At 35.5% G+C, this 21,121-nt stretch overlaps 1 protein-coding gene across 1 annotated transcript in view; it reads left to right on the top strand.

Moving 5' to 3' along the window:
* Positions 1-21,121, top strand: part of znf711 (zinc finger protein 711) — a 41,557-nt gene that overhangs the window by 1,609 nt on the left and 18,827 nt on the right. The window contains exons 2-5 of the mRNA XM_056471885.1: positions 5,981-6,064; positions 9,083-9,180; positions 15,020-15,484; positions 15,575-15,727. Coding sequence (XP_056327860.1) covers positions 9,105-9,180; positions 15,020-15,484; positions 15,575-15,727 — 694 coding nt within the window. The 5' untranslated portion in view covers positions 5,981-6,064; positions 9,083-9,104. The remainder of the gene's footprint in view (positions 1-5,980; positions 6,065-9,082; positions 9,181-15,019; positions 15,485-15,574; positions 15,728-21,121) is intronic.

Genomic DNA, 21,121 nt, shown 5'->3' with positions numbered 1-21,121 from the left:
TGTAAAGTATTTTTAAGTGAAGTTCCTTATGTTTGTTGATTATGCAGAAACGAAACAACCAAGCAACCAAGCTTTTTTCCCACACAATATCTTCAAAACAAACATTCCAAAAATTTTTCCTCTAGGCTTGTGTGTATATAGTATACTTACTTTTCGAATTGAGTTATGACGTCACATTGGAAATCCCCTCACATATTATACTGTCTCACTGTCCGACTGTGTATTTACATCCAGCCACTATTTGTTTATTATATTACAACTGTAACAAATTTTCAACATGATTTGAATGACATATTTATTTTTAGTTATATTTTTAGATTTTGTGACAGGATATTCCGTACGCACTAAGGTTGGGCGATGTCGACCAGTTTGGCATCGTAAGATGTCTAATGTGAAACATCACGATGGACGATGGCATCGTCGTCATAGGCGTCAGTGAATTAAATATTAATGAATGATTAAATAATTTCATAACAAATTATTTATTTGTAGCCTACCGTTTCAACTAGCAGACCCACATGGTCTTTTTTGTACCCATAACCAAATCATAAATAAAAAAGATAAGTTACACACAAATTACCACCTGTCCATCACTTTTTCTGCGAGACTCTGGCATGAATCGGCAGAGTAATCTGTGTCGTTATAATGGCGTCAACAAACTTGGTTGGTAAAAAAGGTGCACAACCAACAGGAACCAACCAACAGTATCTGAGGTTTTCGCTAAAATGACTAAGTACAAGCGTGAAAGCGAAAGATTGAAGCAGTGGACTGACGCTATGACACGTTACCTGATAGATTCAAAAGACAGAAGAGTCATTAGCTAGAGACAGGATTAATTAAATATCACGTTTAACAACTATAGTGAGACACGATCCAGTGGTACATCCTTGATAAACTGTCCAACGTGCACTGTTCAAAGCATCTGCTGAGCTGGAGCTCAGATGAGCAATTGACAGTGGTTGTTTCTCAATTCCAAGAACGCAGAGAATGGACTTGCGTTCTTGTGAAGACCTGTCTTGCCAGGTGTCCTCGGAAGAACAGACTTGGGAGACCACGAGGACTGAGAAATGGGATGCTGCGTTCTTCCTGATGGTCACGTGACCTACACGCGTTTTTAATGGAAAACTATTTAAACATTACAGTATATATACAATGATTTATTGTTTTTCCCTTTTTCACAATATATACTGTGCATAAAGACTTCACAAATATATGTTGCACAATATAAATAAAACAGATTTTAATACAAATTTCAGCAAACAAACACCCTTAATGTGTTTATTTCTTAAGATTTTCGTGGTAATGTTTATATTCACTGTGTCATTTAGAAAACTCCTGAGATAAATAATGTGTAACCAAGAACACATCCAGGAACTTTCTCGCATCCTCCGTTCTTGTGGTCTTGAGTATTGGAACTGAACTTTGGCAGGTGATGATGACGTTGCACGAGAACACAAAGATGCAAGATCGCTGAAAACCGCATATTGAGAAACAGCCAGTGTGTGTGTGTGGTCACGTGATGTGCGTTTTCAGCAAGTGGTACTCGTATAGTGTGGACAGAAGGCTGTTCAGAAATAGTAGGTGAAATGCCAGTGTGGATGTGGATCATTTTTGTTCTGAAATGCCATTTTAAACTAAGCTATAGTAGAGTAAATGAGTGTATTTTTCATGAGCGGGTTTGCAAAAGGGGGTGGGGCGGAGGATCGCGATGCCAGCTCAGCATTGTGATTTCCATCGGCCATCGGTGATGGACGATGGCATCATCTATAGACCCATTGCTAATACACACTTGGCTGTTTGACACTATTTTCTGCACCTACCGGTAAAGGACCCCAGACACCTGCCTCATGAAATGCGTAGGCTTTTTCCCATTCATCATGTGGTATCAAATTTCATTAAAACAACACTCTTCCAGCAGTTCATACTCACATTTAATATCTCGTTTGTCATGGGGGCATTCATGAAATGTTCCTGAGTGAAAGTGCCAAACTGCAGTTACAGTTGACAAATTAAGAATGAAACACCCGAAACTACATGAAACTCCAGTGGAAATGTGGATAGTGCGGTGCCTCAATGGTGTTAATCAAATTATGTGCTAAAACATGTAAAACGATCACGAAAGAAACATTCAAAAAGCAATTCATGTAAACACTTTAATCATATTATTGTCTTATTCAGATTAAATAAATTTGATTACTGATGTCCATGTAAACGTAGTCATTGTTAGTATCTAATGATACCTGCGTCATCCCATCTTCATCTCATCTTAGTTTTGGAAAAAAGTTAATCAACAGATATTTCATCATTATTTTCATTAACAAAATTATCCCTGCTTGACAAAGACTGTAGCAAATGTATCGCTCATCATTACTTATTGTGCAATTCTTAGTGTCATCTGTTACCATTGAATAAACCTCTGAGATCTGCATAAAACACAAATATTAGTGACTATTTACTCTAACTTTCACAACCAGAATGAAAACTTACAGAAGACTAATGCCGAGTTCAGACTGCATGATTTTAGCCCCGATTTTTGACTCGCCGACAGGTTTTGAGAAATCGCAGACAAATGCCTGAAATCACAGGCCAATTGGGGCTTGTGCGCGCAAGTAACACTCACACAGTGTGAACTATTAAAGACGCGATCTGAGAGAATCACAGATGAGTCATGGACACCTGTGAGATATTTGACATGCTAAATATCTGGAGCTGTCAGCAATTCAAATCATGCCGTGTGAATGTGATCAAATTGAAAATAATATCGGTGATTACCTATAGCCAATGAGAAAGCAGCATCCACTAGTATGGGTACGGGCAGGCCAGTGGGAGGTTAGGGAAGAAGTTAAAAAAGCTACTTTTTAGTCTATTTGGACCCAAGAAATGGAGAAAAGTAGTGGAAATTTTGTAGGAGCACCAGTGTCTATTTGACGTGTCATCTAAGCAAAATCACAACCGGGTAAAAAAAGAGAAAAAGATGAGAAATTGCTAGTTTACTTCAAACGGCAGGTGAGCAAAATAAGTGCATTTTCATTGAGTACATGAAAGCCTTCTTTCCTATTATGTAGTTAATAACTAAAGATACACTACGTGACCTCGAGTTGTTTCCATGTGACTGGTCACATGTGTTTGGTTATGAGAGATGTGGTTTGCGGACCCAGACAAAGTTGTCGGCGATTCTCCAATTTTAAAATCATGCAGTGTGAACCCCCTCCCCTGTTACCGCTCCATCTTTCAGTGTAAACAAAGCAGCGATGAAACGCTACCCCAGACATGACTACTTTGAAAATCTTGCAGTCTGAACTCGTCATAAGTTGCCCAAACTTGACAGTAACTACTGCATGCAAAAACTTTTAGGGCCCTATCATACACCAGGCACAAGACGTGTTTCCAAGACGTGTTGCTATTTTCAGACCAACGTAACAATAACTTTCCCGGCTTCCGCCACATTGTTTAAATAGCAAATTGATTTGCGTCACTTTGTGGACTCATGGGGGTTCTGCTTTAGAAAAGAGGTGTGTTAAGGCACATTGTTGACGCGTTGCTATTTTGAGGAACTAAAATAGACTGCTCAATAGACCAGCTGAAAGCAGGTCTAAAGTTCAGTTGTGCGCCTCGCTTAAACATTGCTTAAAACACGCAGGATGTACAGCAATATACAAATATCTTTACCAATAAAAAAAGAATTAAAGCAATAAAATATTTTAAAAAGTATTATTTTCTACATAAATATAAAAATCAGTACCTCTATGCCTTTCACCTCGGGGACTTTTTCAGTTTATTCACGACAACTTGCTTTTGTATAATGGAAATAACACAACTGACATTTTTCACATAAATTTGATAATGTTTTAAAAAATATATTACAGAAATATAATTAACTTTTTTCATCTACCAGCAACATTTTTAATCACTTAAAATAATTAATCACTTATAAATATTTGCTACATTGTTCTGTGCCTAACTATGTTAATTTATAATTAAAAGTAGATGTTATTTATAAAAACTGTCTCATTTGTTGATTGATAATTTGATTTTATAATTCACTCTTCAGAATGTCATTAAAGGTCCTGTGAAATGCTTTGAAATATGCATTTTTTTTATTCAATATTTGACGTAATCTCAACTGAGAAACGAAGAGGGGGTGGGACATAGTGTAGTTCATTTGATTGGTTATGATTTGATGAGGAACTGAAGTTTGATGTGACGTAAATAAAATTGTTGACCCATTTAGGCGTAAGTGACACTACAAGCTTTACATGTTTTTTTATCTTCTAAACGTGAATTTTGTCACTGTTTTGGAGCTCACTAGCTTACCGATATCTTTAAAACTAATACTAATACTTAAATCTAAAAAAACGCTTATTTTAATTTCATGGGACCTTTAAGGGAATATGGTGAACATCTACACTCTCCGAATGGTGCCTTTGGACTTTTCAAGGAGCAAAATGTTTAGTGCACTGAAAGAATTTTATGGTTGAGACTGCCCTCATAATGTCTGACTCCTTGATCAGTGCCTTGACTATTAAACAAGGATGCTGATTGAGAGACACTCATACTGAAAACAGAGTGAGTGGTATGTTTGGCCGATGTGCATATCTGTATGTGGACAAACTTCTTTTTAAGTTAATGTTTAGTTGAGTTTGCTTGGTCCTCCCAGATTTTTTTGTATTTCCTACAGTACAGTATACAGGGGTTGGACAATGATACTGAAACCCCTAGTTTTAGATCACAATAATTCCTTATTATGGTGTAGAGCCTTGCACTTTGTCCTCCAGAATGGTTTGGTTGTAAAGTGCACAAGTATTGGGCCTAGGGAATGCCATGATATTGCAGCCCAAAGCATCACTGATCCACCTGATGCTTCAGTCAGGGCATGCAGCAGTCTGAGTGGTACGATTCTTTGGGGGTTTTCCACACCAAAACTCACCCAGATATGGGAAAGACAGTGAAGGTGGACTCATCAGAGAACATTTCATATTTCACATTGTCCACAGCCCAATATTTTTGCCGCTGGCACCATTGAAAATGACATTTGGCATTAGCACAAGTGATCAAAGGTTTGACTATCGGAGCCTGGCCATGTATATACACCCTGTGGAGCTTCCGATGAACAGTTTTGGTGGAAACGGAGTAGAGCTGCACATTTAATTCTGCAGTGAGTTGGACAGCTGTTGTTTTATGCTTTTTTTGGATAAAATCCAGGTTAGCACCCAGACATCCCTTTCAGACAGTTTTCACTTGCGTTCACAGTTACTGCTTTTGGATATTGTTCGTCCTGCTTAGTGGTATGCTGACAGTACTCTAGATACTGTGGCTCTTGGGTCATAGATGCGCTAGCAAGACACTCACCAACAATTTGTCCTCTTGAACTCACCCATGTCACCCATAATCGAAGAAAGTGCCAAACTGCAGTTAAAGTCGACAAATTAAAAATGAAACACCCAAAATTACATGAAACTGCGGAAGAAATGTGGATAGCGTGATGACGCAATGACATAATTAAAATTATGTGCTATAACATGTAAAATGGGATCATAAAAGGAACATTCAAAAAGCAACTCATGTAAAGGCATTAATTGTATTATTCTCTTAATTAGATAAAAGCAAATAATTTGATTACTAAGGTCCATGTAAACGTAGTCAGTGTATGGAACACATCAAACAAACTAGCTGGACGGATACTAACCAATGGACCGACAAAGCCCAATGGCCAACCGTCGACTTGCTGTGTCCTGGCCTTAAGTCTGCTAAAATAATTTGTTAAATCTAATAAGCTGGCTTTTAATATTTGAAGGGTGGACTTGATGAAGTATAATGCAGCATCGTTGTACAGAGGGAAAAAGACAACAACATTTTTTTTAACAGAAGTTACTCACATAATTCATCATGGTTTGCTGGAAAATGGTGGATAAGATCTGGAAGTTAATCATTTTGTGTCATAATTTTAATAATTTTCTTGCTTTTTCTTTGTTTCTTTCAGACATTTTCCTTCCTGATGACAGCTTCAGGTTTTCTTAAAATTTGTGACACTTTCACGTGAAAGGAACTGCTGTCAAATGTGAAGGTTTGTTGGACAGCAATACCAGCTTTTCTTTTTTTACTTGCAGAGTCACATTTAAGCTGAATTTAAAAGAAAACTTTTTGAAATATGACTTTAACGTGGTTATTAACAGCTCTAAATATGAGATACGGTAAATGTCATGTAAACAGAATTTTGTCCTGTGTTCACAAATAAAGTTAAGGGAAGCAGTGTGTCAGAGTGACTAAACCTTTGTAAAACATTGATGAATACCTGTTTGTATTTTGGTGGTTTGTTACTGGCCCAAATTAATATGTTTCTGTTGTAGATAGTTGTTTAGAAACGTTGTCTAGTTTAGATATTCTGTATAGAGAAGTGATGTGGGGCTTCTGGTAATTCAGCCTGATTTTGGGCTCACTGCTTGAGCTTGGTGGTCTGACAGTGCAAAGACAGCTGTTTTCCGGCTTTTAATTTATAACACCAAAGCATTTCCTGCATTTTCTCTCATTCATGTTCTTTTCATAATAAAACAGAAAAGGAAATGTGTTGCTGATGCCTTTGAAAGCATTTGTGTCATTTCAGCTTCAGCTTTTACAGCTCATACACATCTGCTTTTTGCTTGCTCTTAACATCAGCATTTTTTTTAGATGTTTTTCCACATTCAAACCCAGGCAATTTTTACCAGCATCAAGCAGAGTCAAATCACCCCCCTGACTTTAGACGGCACCTAATGAACTTGGAAGTCATGAAAGAAAAGTGAAAAACTTGCTATCGAATCCTATTTGCTATTCTCATTATATACCCTTCCATACATAACTCCCTCCTGCCAACATTAATTGTAGTTGCGTTTATCATACTGCTGTTGTGTTCAAACACCAATAAAAAAAGCAGCTCCACATTCAACTTGCCTCGGTGCATCCACCAATTTTTGCGTATGTGCATAAATGGTTCTCTGGACGCCTAGACCGTTTTGTGCTTGAGCCTCATATGTACTGTAACTTCAGCAGCTCCAGGCACATGAACATAATGATGCTGCGCATCAAAGAAAAAATGAGGCGAGGATCAAGATTTTTTTTTAATTTATTTCTTTTTTTATTTTTTATTTTTTAAACGCTTTTTACACCTGCTGTTTTGTACATTGGTGTTCATGATCACATTGCAAAACCCGAGCGAAAAGATTAATTTATGAAAATTCATACTAAGTTTTCTTTATAATAAAAAAGTACTTTGGTAACACCAAAGACTATGGAATACACAAGACATGTCACTTGTATCTTTTTGAATGGGGAAAAGTGTAACTGTCAATATGGTGAGTAAAGCCCTGCCTACTAGTACAGCAGCCAATCATCGATCACTATATGGTGAAAAAAGCCCACCTTCTAGTACAGGAGCTAATCATCGATTATGCTATAGATTGACGATACTCTGGGGGAGGGGCTCGGACCAGACATGAGTTTCTGCAGATTTTGTGTGATTTAGACGTTAAGATAATAAAACTGAAGGAACGGCCGTTGTTTAAATTAATTGGTGATTCTGAATATGAAAATCATAAGCTTGGCAAGCAATTTTGGAGTATTTGATGTTTCCTCATTCAGATAGAATACCCGAGCATACTGCCCAAGAGGCATTTCAAAGATGGCCACCGAGTGAAATGACTTGCCCTAAAGGGGCTTTGGTAACACTTTATAACTACACACTATAAATAATTTATTAAGCATTAGCAAATAGATACTTCATTATTTGTTAAGCATTAATTCTACATTAATAAACGTTAGTAAGCAGTTTATAACTACAGCTACAAATGCTGTATTCTTGACTTATAACCACATGTATAATGTGTTTAATAATTTAATTTTCATACTTTATTAATGTTTAATTTTTTATTGCTAATTTAAATATTGCATTATTTACAAACCAGTTATTTAAGCATAGTTGGTGGTTTAAAGATCATTCAGAATGAGTTGGTAAATGATTAATAAACTATTGAAATCAATGTTTATTTATCTTATTATTCAGGCATATGTTAATAGTTAATTTGAATGCTAATAAATGCTTTATTAACTTAACTTTTATTCAGTTTTGTCTCCTAATCTAAAGTGAGGACAATTTTATCATTATAAATCCCTTATTAATGACAATTAAAGGATCAGTTATATTCTAAACAGGAAAAACAGAAAATAAATGACTTTTTTTAAAGATGAAATGAAACAAAACAACTCAAAAATCTTTGCAACCTTATCTAAAGTCAAATTACTGTACAGTTTTAACATCACTGAATAACAAATAATGTATCATTATATTTTGTTAAATTATTATTATTATGTTTTATCCAATTTTTACAATAGTTTTACAGTAATTTTATTTTTTTTAATAAGATTGCAAAGATGCATTGTTTATTTGATACTGAGCCTTTATTTGTCATCTATAAGGGGTTTATAAAGCATAAATAGTCCTCACTTTAGGTCACAAAACTGCATGGTTGAGTTAATCAAGCGTTTATTAACATACGAAGTAACCATTACTATATGCCGGAATAATATGATATAAAAACATTGATTTCAATAGTTTATTAATCATTCACTTATTCTGAATGATCTTAAAAACCATTGATTACTCTTAAACTGGTTTGTAACTAATGCAATACTTAATTTAGTAATAAAATAATTCACTCACAAATTATGAAGTTACAATTATTAAGCACATTATAAATGCGTTTATAAGTCAAGCATAATGTTTGTAACTGCAGTTATTAACTGCTTACTAACGTTTATTAATGTAGAGTTAATGCTAATGAATTCACTATATGCTAATGCTTAATAAATGATTCACAGTGTGTAGTTATTATAGTGTTACCAGTACTTTAATAAGTATCATAAGCACATTTAATTACATTTTAGATTTTTTTGTCATTTATCAGTGCAGAATTGTCTCATCAGAATTAAGATGATTTTGAATAATTCTTACCATAATCATCATACTTAGATGAAAATATTATAATCCACAGCTCTAATCCTCATATAGCAGTAATTTATTATTATTATTATATATTTGTTTACATTACAGTGCTGTAGAACAGTCACAGATTATGGATCAAGGTGGAGGGATCCTGGAGCTTCACAAAGACTTGAAGATGCCCCATACAATGATAATGCCAGATTTTGGTAAGGAACTATAAATACAAACTGACAAATACTACTGCTTGCAAGATATTTGATCATTTTTAGGTCATTGCAGTGACAATTTTATAAAGATGTCCACTTTCAAAAGATGAATTTCTTTTGTCATTATTTATTTTTATAAATTTAATAATATTTTTCGTCTGTCTCACTAATCACATTAAATTGTATTGTGCAAATATGTTGTATGTGTATTGTACATTTGTAGAAGTATACATCTGTCACTTAAAAAATTAGTTCACCATTGTTTTGTTTAAAATCAAAAAATAAAATAAAGTAAAATTAAAGTAAAAATTTAAACCATTGTCTGATCACACAGATTATTAGGACTATTAGGAGTAACTACATTTTTAACCCTTTAAAATTGTTCAGAGCTCATCTGCTTTGGTTTGCATGTCTTTGTTTAAGAGCCGATAGAAATCAAAAGCCACCAGGTAGAGCAATGATTTTTTTTTTGCATACAAAAATCAGTTATGTTACACATTGTTTTTTCTCTTTATCGAGCCTGCAAAAGCTGTGAAAATGCGTTTACAACAATTGTACAACCTTTTCCTAAGACTCCTATGACGTGATACTGTACTGTGCGCTATGATTTCACAGTATGTCTTATGTGGAGACTTTACAAGATGGATCATTTGTTGTCTGTGCTAACCATAGCTGTAAGCGAACTCTGTTTTCCACTCATTACTGTCTCTTATTATTGTGATGTGCTGCTTAATTTCTTTTTCATATATACACACAAATTAATGACATTTATGAATACATGCACAATCACACACTTTTGGTCATTGAAGTTACAACTGCATGCAAAAAGAACAACATACAAAAGAAAGAGATTGACTTAGAACGTAATTTACCAGTTTATTAATGATTTGATCGGCTGCAGTTAGAAATGATCCTGTTTTTATCCTCTAAGGGCTTATGCAATCTATGTCGCCATCTTGTTGATGAACAACGTCGACCGTCTTTGCTCTGCTCAAAGACAGGCTAATGGCAGCCAATGCGCTGTCTCTCAAATAATAAATATTAAAAACAGGCACTATGCTTATAAATAAACTGTATAGTTGCAATCTAAACAACTACATTCTCGACTAAAAAAAACTCTAAAGTACATTATGTTGTCCAACTGCAGCAATATTTGTCAAAGTGTAGAGTGTCCTGCTTGTTGCTGTGTGTGGGCGGAGTAATAAACAAGGGTGAAGAGGCTGGATGAGTGCTGTTATTTGCAGAATATCGCATGGCTATCAGCTTCGAGAACCAGACAGAACTGTTGTAAAAATGTAAATAAAATGAGTGAATTTCTTAAACGCTCACTCACTATTCTTTGGCTTAGTCGCTGATTTATTCGGGGTGGCAACAGCAGAATGAAACACCAATTAAACACCTATATAAATTAAGGGCTAGATATACTTCTTCTATGGCAGGTCTTAAAGAGTTAAAGAGATAGTTCTACCAAAAAAAAAAAATGTGGACATCAGTTACTCTTGACTTGTTTAACCCCTTGACTATCAAGCACTGGTTATTCACTCCCAGCACCTGTAATCCCTGCTGGTGCTGGTACTCGAACACTTTAAAAAATTAATGACCAAGTCATTAAATGCTCATTTAAAATAACTTATTCAAATACTAACCTGAACAAAAAATAATTAAATGATGTATAGAAGAGAGAAAACTAAGAAAGAAACATTTTGTACACAACCGTTAAAACAGAAACTGCAACTTCTTTTCAGCTTGTATATACGTAGTAATTTTTCTCAGTGTGGGTTTTCAGTTCATGTCTGTGCTCGTTATTGTAGATTTTCAGTTCATACTCATTTTCTACAACAACAACAAAAAAATATAAACTTTATTTCAATGCTTAGACATACAAACAATAATATTTCAACCAATTCATTCATAAAAGAAAGAAAATCACTTACTATATTGCCTGTTGAAATTTTAGGCCCAGAAAATGATTCAGAACACAAGGCAAAGCAACACAATATTTGCATTATTTACTAGAAGAAATAAATCTACTTGAGCAAAAAAAAAAAAAAAGAACTCAAAATAAAACACTGCCTGAATGCCCTGAATTTGTGTATGAAAATGCAATACTTTCGTAACAAATGATCGTTCACTGACTGTCTCCGTGAAACACTCACAGAAAAAAGCTCTGATATAAAGTCCTTTTCACGCGAAGAATGTAAAAACAAAAAATTCTTGTTCAACACTAATGGTGGGCAAAGTGAGGTTTCATCAAACACTAAAACCAGAAGCAAATGTGTCAAAGCTTCAAAACTTTCCCAAACCCGTCTCGACAGTGACAACTAGTGGTCATTTATGCATTGCTCTGCAACAGCTTCAGAAACAAAACATTTACCCAGTATACCCAATGTTGTAGAGCTGAAGTGATTTAGTGGAGCAGTGAGAGTTTCAGACTAGTATGCTGAGATAATGGGTTCAAATCCAGGGTAATGCAGCTATAGATGTTAGTTTTAAAATGCTCTGGTCCTGGGATGCTCATTTCGGGTATTTCGTTAACTGAATATTAACCGTTAACTGGTCAGATTAATAATAAATTATTATTTAATTTAAAAAATAATTAACGTGTATATTTTGTGTGACACATTTAAAATACTGATTTATTTTAACATACGGACATCAGCATACAGAACATGACAGAGCATCTTCACGTACCTGCAGTGTTTCCAACAGCATAGAAAAAAATGAACTAAATAAAAATAATAGAATAAATAGGCCTGATATTTTTCACTTAAATGAAAAATTTAGAGTACAAAACAAAAATACTGACTGAATCCTTTTTAAGAACTGGCATAGGCAGTTTTTTTCCAATCATGTTTATTTCCTTCTATCGAATAAAATATCAGGCTACCTCAAATCGATAGCTCTACGGAAAATATGCATTTAGTTTATGATCTGCTGTTATTATTATATCACAAAACCTCTGTCAAAATTTTTAAAAGAAGTCATTAGTTTAAAGATTATGGGCCCTATCATACACCCGGCGCGATGTGACACTAGGCGAGACGCAATTGTTGTTTGCTAGTTTCGTTTTGACGTTTTGCACCACGCTGTTTAAATAGCAAATGCATTAGCGATCATATGTGCGCCCATAGGCGTTCTGATCTAAAAAAGGAGGCGTGTTGAGGCGCATTGCTGGCACGTTGCTATTTTGAGAAACTATAATAGTCTGCTCTACAGACCAGAACAAAGCCAGTCTATTGTCCAGCGCAGAGTGCGTTAGTTGTGCGCCTCGCTTACACTGGTTAATACACACAAGATGTAGAGCAATACGCAAATATCTTTACATATGAAAAATAATTTAAATATTAAGGATATATATATATATATATATATATATATATATATATATATATATATATATATATATATATATATATATAATAAGGATATATATAGGATATAAATATAAAGGATTAAAATATTACAAAACATTATTTTCTAGCCTACATAAATATAAATACCATACTTTCATACCTTCTTCATCTCGGGAGGCTTTTTCAGTTCATTCATGACAATTTGCTTTTCTATAATGTTGTTATTATTATTAGCAGCAGTATTTATTATATGCATATTTATATTTGTTTTATTAAAAACAAGCTTAGATTTGCCCACCTGTCAGGTTTTAGACCATATGGGCCATGCCATGTGTATTAGGATATAACTCAGGTTTCACTTCGTTATTATTGTTCATTTATTCATTTGCTGAAAATTAGAACTGAATTTAGAAATAGTTTTGAAACAAATATTTGCGCTTAACAAACAAAATTAATAATTTATAGGCTACTTGATGTCTGTGCGTACAACATGTTTCCCTATCCACGAGAGCGAAAGTGAAAGTTAATAATGAGGAGGCTTATCTCTCATGCTCCGTTTAACTGTTTTCTTGCTAGTGAAATGCTCAGTGTTTCCACTTACACTTACTTTACGTCATGTAAATAGCAAATGCGCTATGGCGCGACACAACTGACTCTTAAAGGGAATGGGAGATGAGACTCTGATTGGTTTGTTCTCAAAACACGCCTTTAACTCATTAAAAAAATAAGCTCAACCCTTTTAGATCATGCGCCACGGCGCAAAGCGTATTTTTCCGTCCTTATATTAGCAAAAGTGGATTCTGACACGCCCTTAATGCGTTTGCACCCTGTGCTTTGCACTTTGCGCATGGATCATCAAAAAAGATCCCTATGTCTTCTAATCATGACTTATTTCCTTCATCTCACTCGCGGTTCGTGTGTCATAAAAGACAATCACAATGACCATTAAGGCACATATGTTAACTTTTTGTAAAGTATAGGCTACTATAGCATAACAATTTTGTTGTTTACATATGATATTGCATTAATTTGCATACATGTTTTATAAGCTATAAAATTAAAGCCTCAGTTTGGTGCGAAGTTATCATTTATGCAAAATTAAGAAAATCTTTGGATTTGCTTGATTTGTGGGTTATGTAGGCTATTTAAAGAATGGATATTTTATAAGCACTATTAACAACTGTAATTTCCCAAATGGAAAAAAAAATAAATAAAACTTGAGTTTATGACTGTATGCTTCTTTCATTTATCTTCTTTGGCAAACGTGTTTTAGGCATGTGTGGTTGCACATGTTACCGTCCCACGAGTTAACAAAATATGTTGCACATTTAGGAACCGATCACACTGAACACACCTTTCCGTTCCAAAAACGCGAGGCGCACCTAGCTGCCTTTTTCGTCGACAAGAAAAAAAAGAAGCGTTGTGCTCTTTTTTTTTTTATTTTATTTTTTTATGTCACTAGGAAACAACTGAATCAGCTGACCCATATTGTGCGAGAGTTTTGCTGTCAATGTTGTTATAATTGTAATATTTAATAACATTGTGATATTCAAGATTTGTTAAGTACAGCTCTGGATAACTTGAAACGGCTACCACTAGTCTCTCCTCTATTTTTAAAAGTTCTCTGTAGTCGTCTAGATAACACAAACAGTGCTGTCACCTCAATGGAAACCCTGCCTTTGCTTTGAATTCATTGAAGAATGAAACAGACTCGACTGAAGTAACACGCTCAGAGTTTACTTTTATTTCAACTGCGAGCGCACAGTTCGCAACAGCAAAAATGCGAGGTGTGCAAGGTGCATAAGCAGCACATAAAATGCTCGTGGCTGTTTAGTAAACCATTCAAAAGAAGCCCCTCTTAACCCAAAAAGCACGTTCGCTGTCATTAGGCCCCTTTTGCAGCCAAACTTTAAAAATATGTAAAATAATTTTTTTAAAATCATTTATAACTGGTATCATTAATCGGTTACAAATGCACGCTTTCATTTAACGGTTTATCAGTCATTTTGAGCATCCCTTCTCTGTTCTTGTAACGTGTTTAGTCTTAACATTGGTCTGTCATCCGAATGAACACTTTGTGAATAAATAATAGGTCTTGTTTTAGTCTCAAAAAATTTACATTATTAAAATTCATCAAGTCATAATTCAATAAGTCTGGATTCAAACTCAAGCCATTTGCAGCACAGTTACTCTGCGCACACGCATTGTCCACGAGGCTATATGAAAGTTTTATTTCCGATCCTGTCAGTCAAATGCAGATTCACAAGATCTCAAACCGCTTTTGAAATGACAAATACAGTGAATTTCACATGTCATGTGACCTGGGCGTTTTGGATCATGCTTTGATGCGTTTCGAAACACTTGCGCTTCAGGATCTTGACACTGTGTCAAAACATCAGTATCACGTCAGCCATATCTATTCAACACACACATGGCACTGTGTATTTTTGTATGTAGACATATTGCTCATTTTGATATCATTGCAGGGATGAGTGGCATGGCCCACCTTGATGGTGAGCACATTGTGGTGTCGGTGCCAGAGGCTGTGATGGTGTCAGATGTGGTGACAGATGAAGAAGGCATCATGTTGGAGACTGCCCTAGAAGCTGAAGTGGTAGAAGAGCCTGACATCTGTCATGAGGACGTCATCACCACCGAGGGAGTGATCATGTCGGAGTCGATGCTGGGAGCTGAAGTTGCCATCCAAGAGGCTCTCAGTGGCACTGCGGATCTGATTGAAGAAACTGTGCCTGATCAGGTGTTTGTGGCTGAGCTCATGTCACCTCACATGCAGAGCCCACTGGACCATAACCTGGTGTCTGCAGAAGTCATGGTGACAGACGCGGACACGGTCATTCACTCGCACGACACCCTGCAATCTGATGTCACCATTAAAGCAGATGATGAGGAGGATGTGAAAAGCACTTCAGAAGACTACCTTATGATTTCCTGTGAGTTTGCGGTAACATGCTAGCTTTGAGAGGTGCATAAATTCAATCAATTGAATCTACTGCAATGCGTGATCTTTGGCCTTTTTGCAGTGGATGAGGTAGGGGGGAAGCTTGACATTGAAGACACCTCTTTAAAGATCAGTGACGGCCAAGATGATGACGGCTCGAAGGAGGATGAGTTCAGCTCGGAGGTCATAAAAGTTTACATCTTTAAAGCAGATGGAGATGAAGATGTGGAAATTGGTAGGAAGCATCTTTCAAATCTTTGCTACAGGCTGAATGCATAATACTTCAATCATTATTCTTAACCTCCTAGGGCCTGAGTGTCCACATACGTGGACAGCACATTTTAGCTCTTAAGTGGCTATTTAAAATACTTTGTATGTCTGTAACAAAATTTAAAAATATTTAGTGTCATCCTGCAACTGTTTTGCAGCATGTGAAATGTCCCAAACACTATTTTAACTGTCCAAAATAGAGGAAAAAAGTTTTTACTCTCTGAAAACATTTCTATGTTAAATATGCATTTAAAAATGCATTTAAAAAACTCAGGAAAAAGTGTTTTATGTAAATTCAGACCATGAGTCCACATATATGGACATCATTTTATTCTAAAAGTACATCGGATCAAAAGGTGATACTTGGGTTTTTATTCTAATTAGGTTCTAATAAGCCCAAATAGCAAAGAGAAATAAAAAATTCATGTAAAAACACCATGGGCTTTAAGAGGTTAAAGGAGCTGTTCACCCAAAAATGAAAATTAGCTGTTTGCTCACCCTCAAGTCATCTGAGATATACATTTGAAGTCAGAATTATTAGCCCCCTGTTTTTTCCCCCCAATTTCTGTTTAATGGAGAGAAGATTGTTTCAACACATTTCTCAACATATTCGTTTTAATAACTCATTTCTAATAACTGATTTATTTTTATCTTTGACATGATGGCAGTAAATAATATTTTACTAGATATTTTTCACAGCAAATATTGATTTAGTTTTAGTCTTAGTCTTAATTTTTTTACTTAAATTTAATATTAGTCATTAGTCATCTCAATTTTAAAAGGATTTTAGTCAAGTAAATCTACTTCAGATTTTGTTGACTAAAATATAACCATGTTAGTTAAATCATAATATATTATGTATATTTCAAAAAATGTCTAAAACCATTATGTACACCTGGAAAACACGCTTATAAACATGAGTGCTATCAAGGTGCTTTATGTTCAACAAGCTATATAAAGCATTATTTTTTTATTTTAAGCCAATATGGGTCTCTGGACGAAAAAAGTTTGTTTTGCAATGGTATATTTTTTGCGATAGCCAAAATGATACATTTTTCTTTTATTTCCCTCCACAAATGTATCTGTTTTTTTTATTTGCAATATCCATTGCAATGTACTTCATATAGACAATTTCCTTAATATTTAGAATTTAAACCTTAGATTCGCGGTTTTCAAACAATCATATCTCAGCCAATTGTTGTCCCTAATAAACCATATATTCATGGAAAGCTAATTAAAAATGTGACATTTATGACTGGTTGTGATCTGCAGTCTACTTGAATAAACTGAGAATAAATAATTCTGCTGTACAGAAGATTACTGGAATTAATTACGCTGCTGTCAGTTTAAAAATGAATGTTTGTTTAGTTTGTTATATGTACAACCAAATGGAATATGTTAAGGGTGAAAATTGTAATTGCACTAGAGCCTCACACTCTTAAGCACTGACATCACGCCCTGTTCATCCATAAACACACAACTAAAACTGTGTGCTCAAATAAAAGCAAAGATGTCATGCCAAATAGATTCTTACACTGGTAAACCATTTAAAGTTGATTAATAGCATGGGAAAATCATCTGTGAGGATGAAGATCAACCTCAGTGTTAAGGGAGTCACACACCAGATGCGACACGGCACACGCATGACAGTTAAAAGTATCACACACACCAGACGCGCACATTCGCATGATATTTAACATGAAACTAATCAGATGGCGCTCTGTGGCGCAGCAGGAATATGAACAGTGTCCTGAGTCGTGGCTGGTCGTCGGCACCGATGTGTGTACCCTGATAGAAACCTATGTTTAGAATTCTAAAATGCATGGCGCTGCACGTCGCAGAGCGGTGCTTCTGGTGTGCGACCTGCTTTATTTGTAAACATAACTGACAGTATTTTGACAGTTTTAAAAATATATATTTTGTGCTGTCTCAAGTGCATTTCAAGTGTGCTTTACATTTATTTATACCTGCTTTTAGCTCTTCTTCTTCCACATATTGACATTTTGGATATTTAATGAGGCTTTCAACAACTGATTGCTTATGCTCTGCTGGGTAGCTCAGTGTAGGCTACATTAGTTTAAATATGCACAGCTCACCTCACTGACACATCGGATATTTGTTCTAACTAGATCTTTCAACAAATTGTTCCTACATCAACATTTAAAAAGACCCTAGTGTTTTCTCAGGAGCCACAAGAATTATTGTGTTTTGCTAGTACATGTTTTTTAGACACTAGAACTTTCGGCTATCTTCACAGCAGAATCCTGTAATGAGAACTCGTCATTCATTGACAAAATGTGAACTACTGCAGCTGGCATTTAATTAAATATACAATTTAGGGGCAGTGCTTATTAGTAGAAACAAAATCTGCCATGACAGGTTTAGCAGAAAAATACCTTTTTTTTATAGACATGATACTGTATTTCACACATAGCCAGTCAGACACGATGTGCCTTGAACTTCCAATTTGCATTACTTTGGACAAACAATACTTTCTCCAGGCAGTAAAACCTGATCCATCAGAATGCATCTTACAATGTAAAAAACATAATATTATTTAAAACATTTGTAATACCATAAGTATGAAAGTTATCAGTCAGGAACGGCAAGTGTTTTTTTTTTTTTTTCTTTCTTTTATTTGTTTAAATTTATTTGACAGTGTGCCACATCTGATTTTTATTCTAACTGTTTATATTCACTAAGAAATATATTCACTGGAAATTTCTACTTAAGTACAGAAACTTGCATTTGCTAAAATAAAACTGAAATTAAGTCCATTTACTGGTGTCAAAACAGAACTCAACATACAACTATAAGTTTGTTTGACCCTCTAATGCAATACACTAATAGGAACATTTGATTATAACAGTATCAGGATAAAATTCTTTCAAGGATCCCATAATTATACTTTATAGTTTTTCTTGCTAAAGTTTACTTGTCTTGCTGGAGTTTATTGCCGTTTCACTTCAAAGCATGTCATTCTGCACATAGAAAATGGATTCTGAGCACACACTTTTTTCCCTAAGTGCGTACACCTAAAGGCACAATACAAACACACTACAAGCCATATTACTCAGCGCCTAATTATAGGACTAATTATATACTAGATTATCTTTCACATATTTGATCAAAAACTGTTGAAACCAGAAAATATTTACAACATATAAGTGCATTTAGTTACATCTGAAGTGAAACGCAGTTAAAATAGATGCATGACAGTGAGTGTCCCAAATGACAGCAGATTAATAGACAAAACTGCTATGGATAATTTAGCCTAAAATTGAAATTTTTTCAAGATTAGCTTGCTCAGCTGATCTATATTCATTTCTTTTCTGCTCAGAGCACAAATAATATCTAGTAAAACAAGTGGGTGACCAAATAGCTTCTGGCTGTTAATAGCAGGAAAAAATGTCAGTGGTGGACCAGCAGCTGTTGGGTTACCCACATTCTTCAAAATAACTTTTCTTTTGATAGATGAAAAACGTACCATTCAGTAGCATCATTGTTTTGACACTATTTGTTGGTGTAATATAAAAATATGATATTTTTCAGATGCATTAACCAAGAACTGATAACCTGTGCTATATAAATAAAGCCTAAAATAACGTTACATCTAGGATGTTATGCAAAGTTGCTTTTTGAGCGTAAGGCCAATATGACAGCTATTTGAGTATTACTTGGAGTCTGTTAAGAGCCTTGCTATACTTCAAACAAACTGAACTGAATTTTTGTGTTTTTGAACAAAATCCAGTCAAAAGAAGTTTGTTTTGGCAGTTCACCAAAGCAAACTTTGGGGGGAGTCCATTTTTACTCCTAAAACTTTTGAGTTCTTTGCATTTACACAATTGGAGTGTGTGTTTTTCAACTCCGCTTTCTTTGACATACAATTTCTTCTCCCTGATTAATTTCTCATTCCACAAGAGTCAAACAGGTGAACAGCATCCAAAACAACAACACAAGCCACACGAAGCAGAGCTAGTACAGACCACACCACACAGTATCCACACCTGTCACTTGCAGAGAGATTTTAAAGATTCAGAAGGGAAGAAGCACACCTCATCAGCCAATGTGTTTTCTGTTAGTGTGCACACGGCATTTGGTGTCTATCTTGGGGAAAATACAAAAAAAATTGTAAATATGTGGCATGCCACAGTGCTGGTTTTTGTTTGCCTTTTAACTTTACAAACATCTTTTTGCCCTGATAAAAAGAAAAAAAAAACTTTCTTTGAAGTATACTGTCTGGGGTTATTAGGATTATGACCATCTGCAGTCAGAGGCGGCACAACATTTTTGAAGCAGATGGCTGCCACATATTTCTCTGCAAGAAGCCTTGAACTACGTTGGAATTGTGCTTTTCTATATTGTGTTAACATAAGCTAGTTCTTAAAATGTGCCGCATGGGACCTGTAATACCTTTCAGTGTCAACCAAAGCATTTTTTTTACTGAGCCCAGCATGATTTTTCTGTTGTTTCAAAAACAGTGCTATAAAAATAGTGTATTTTTCTATCAGCAGTAGCATAGTGAAGCACTCAGTGTCACTCTTGAACCATTCAATGACAGTGAAGGAGGAGAAGACAAGTTCCACACAGATTAACTTTCACTCCATCTGTTCACCAGTAGTACAGGCAGTGTACGAGCCCATAGTGGTCATGATTTACCGGTAAAGCTCTTAATTTACGGCTCAGTCCATGTTCCTTCCTTATGACTGAAATTACAAGATCTTGCATACAAGTGGCCAAAATTAGTTTCTTTTTCAGGATGGCAGGGTGCATCCTTACAGATGAGCTTGGAGTAGAGCTGCAGCTCCTCTACGTCAAGAGAAGCCAGCTGAGGTGGCTGGGGCTTCTTTTCAGATGCCTACTGGATGCCTACCTAGCAAGGTGTTTCAGGAAGGTTGGAGATCCAGGACCTCTGGAGGGACTATGGTCCCGTTTATATTAATACGTTTCAGTTTTCACCCTTCACCACATCACCCTGGCTATATTGTTGCATCTTAATAAATACAATGAAGACATGATATAAGGAACTGCCTATTTTTATTTTGATGTCGTTAGATATAGACAACAAGATGAATTAAATATTGCGTTTAACAAATATGTGAGATTAGATCCAGAGGTAGATCCTTGATGAACAGTCCGACGTGCACACAGCTCTCATCGCTGCAATGCATGCCAGAGTGTGTGTGGTCACATGATGTACATTTTCAGCAGTGTAGTATGGACTGAGAGTTGTTCAGAAACGCTAGGTGAAATGCCAGTGTGGACGCAGATTATTTTCATTTTAAAACCCCTTTTTGGAGCTGGAGGAGCTGATGGTCTGGTGAGAGGGAAGGTTCTCTCCTGATATTGCTGGTCACAG

The sequence above is a fragment of the Danio aesculapii genome, chromosome 14 (assembly GCF_903798145.1).
Source record: "Danio aesculapii chromosome 14, fDanAes4.1, whole genome shotgun sequence".
In the NCBI taxonomy this organism is placed as follows: domain Eukaryota; kingdom Metazoa; phylum Chordata; class Actinopteri; order Cypriniformes; family Danionidae; genus Danio; species Danio aesculapii.
Note: the sequence above shows the minus strand (reverse complement) of the source record. Positions and strands in the feature narration are given on the sequence as shown.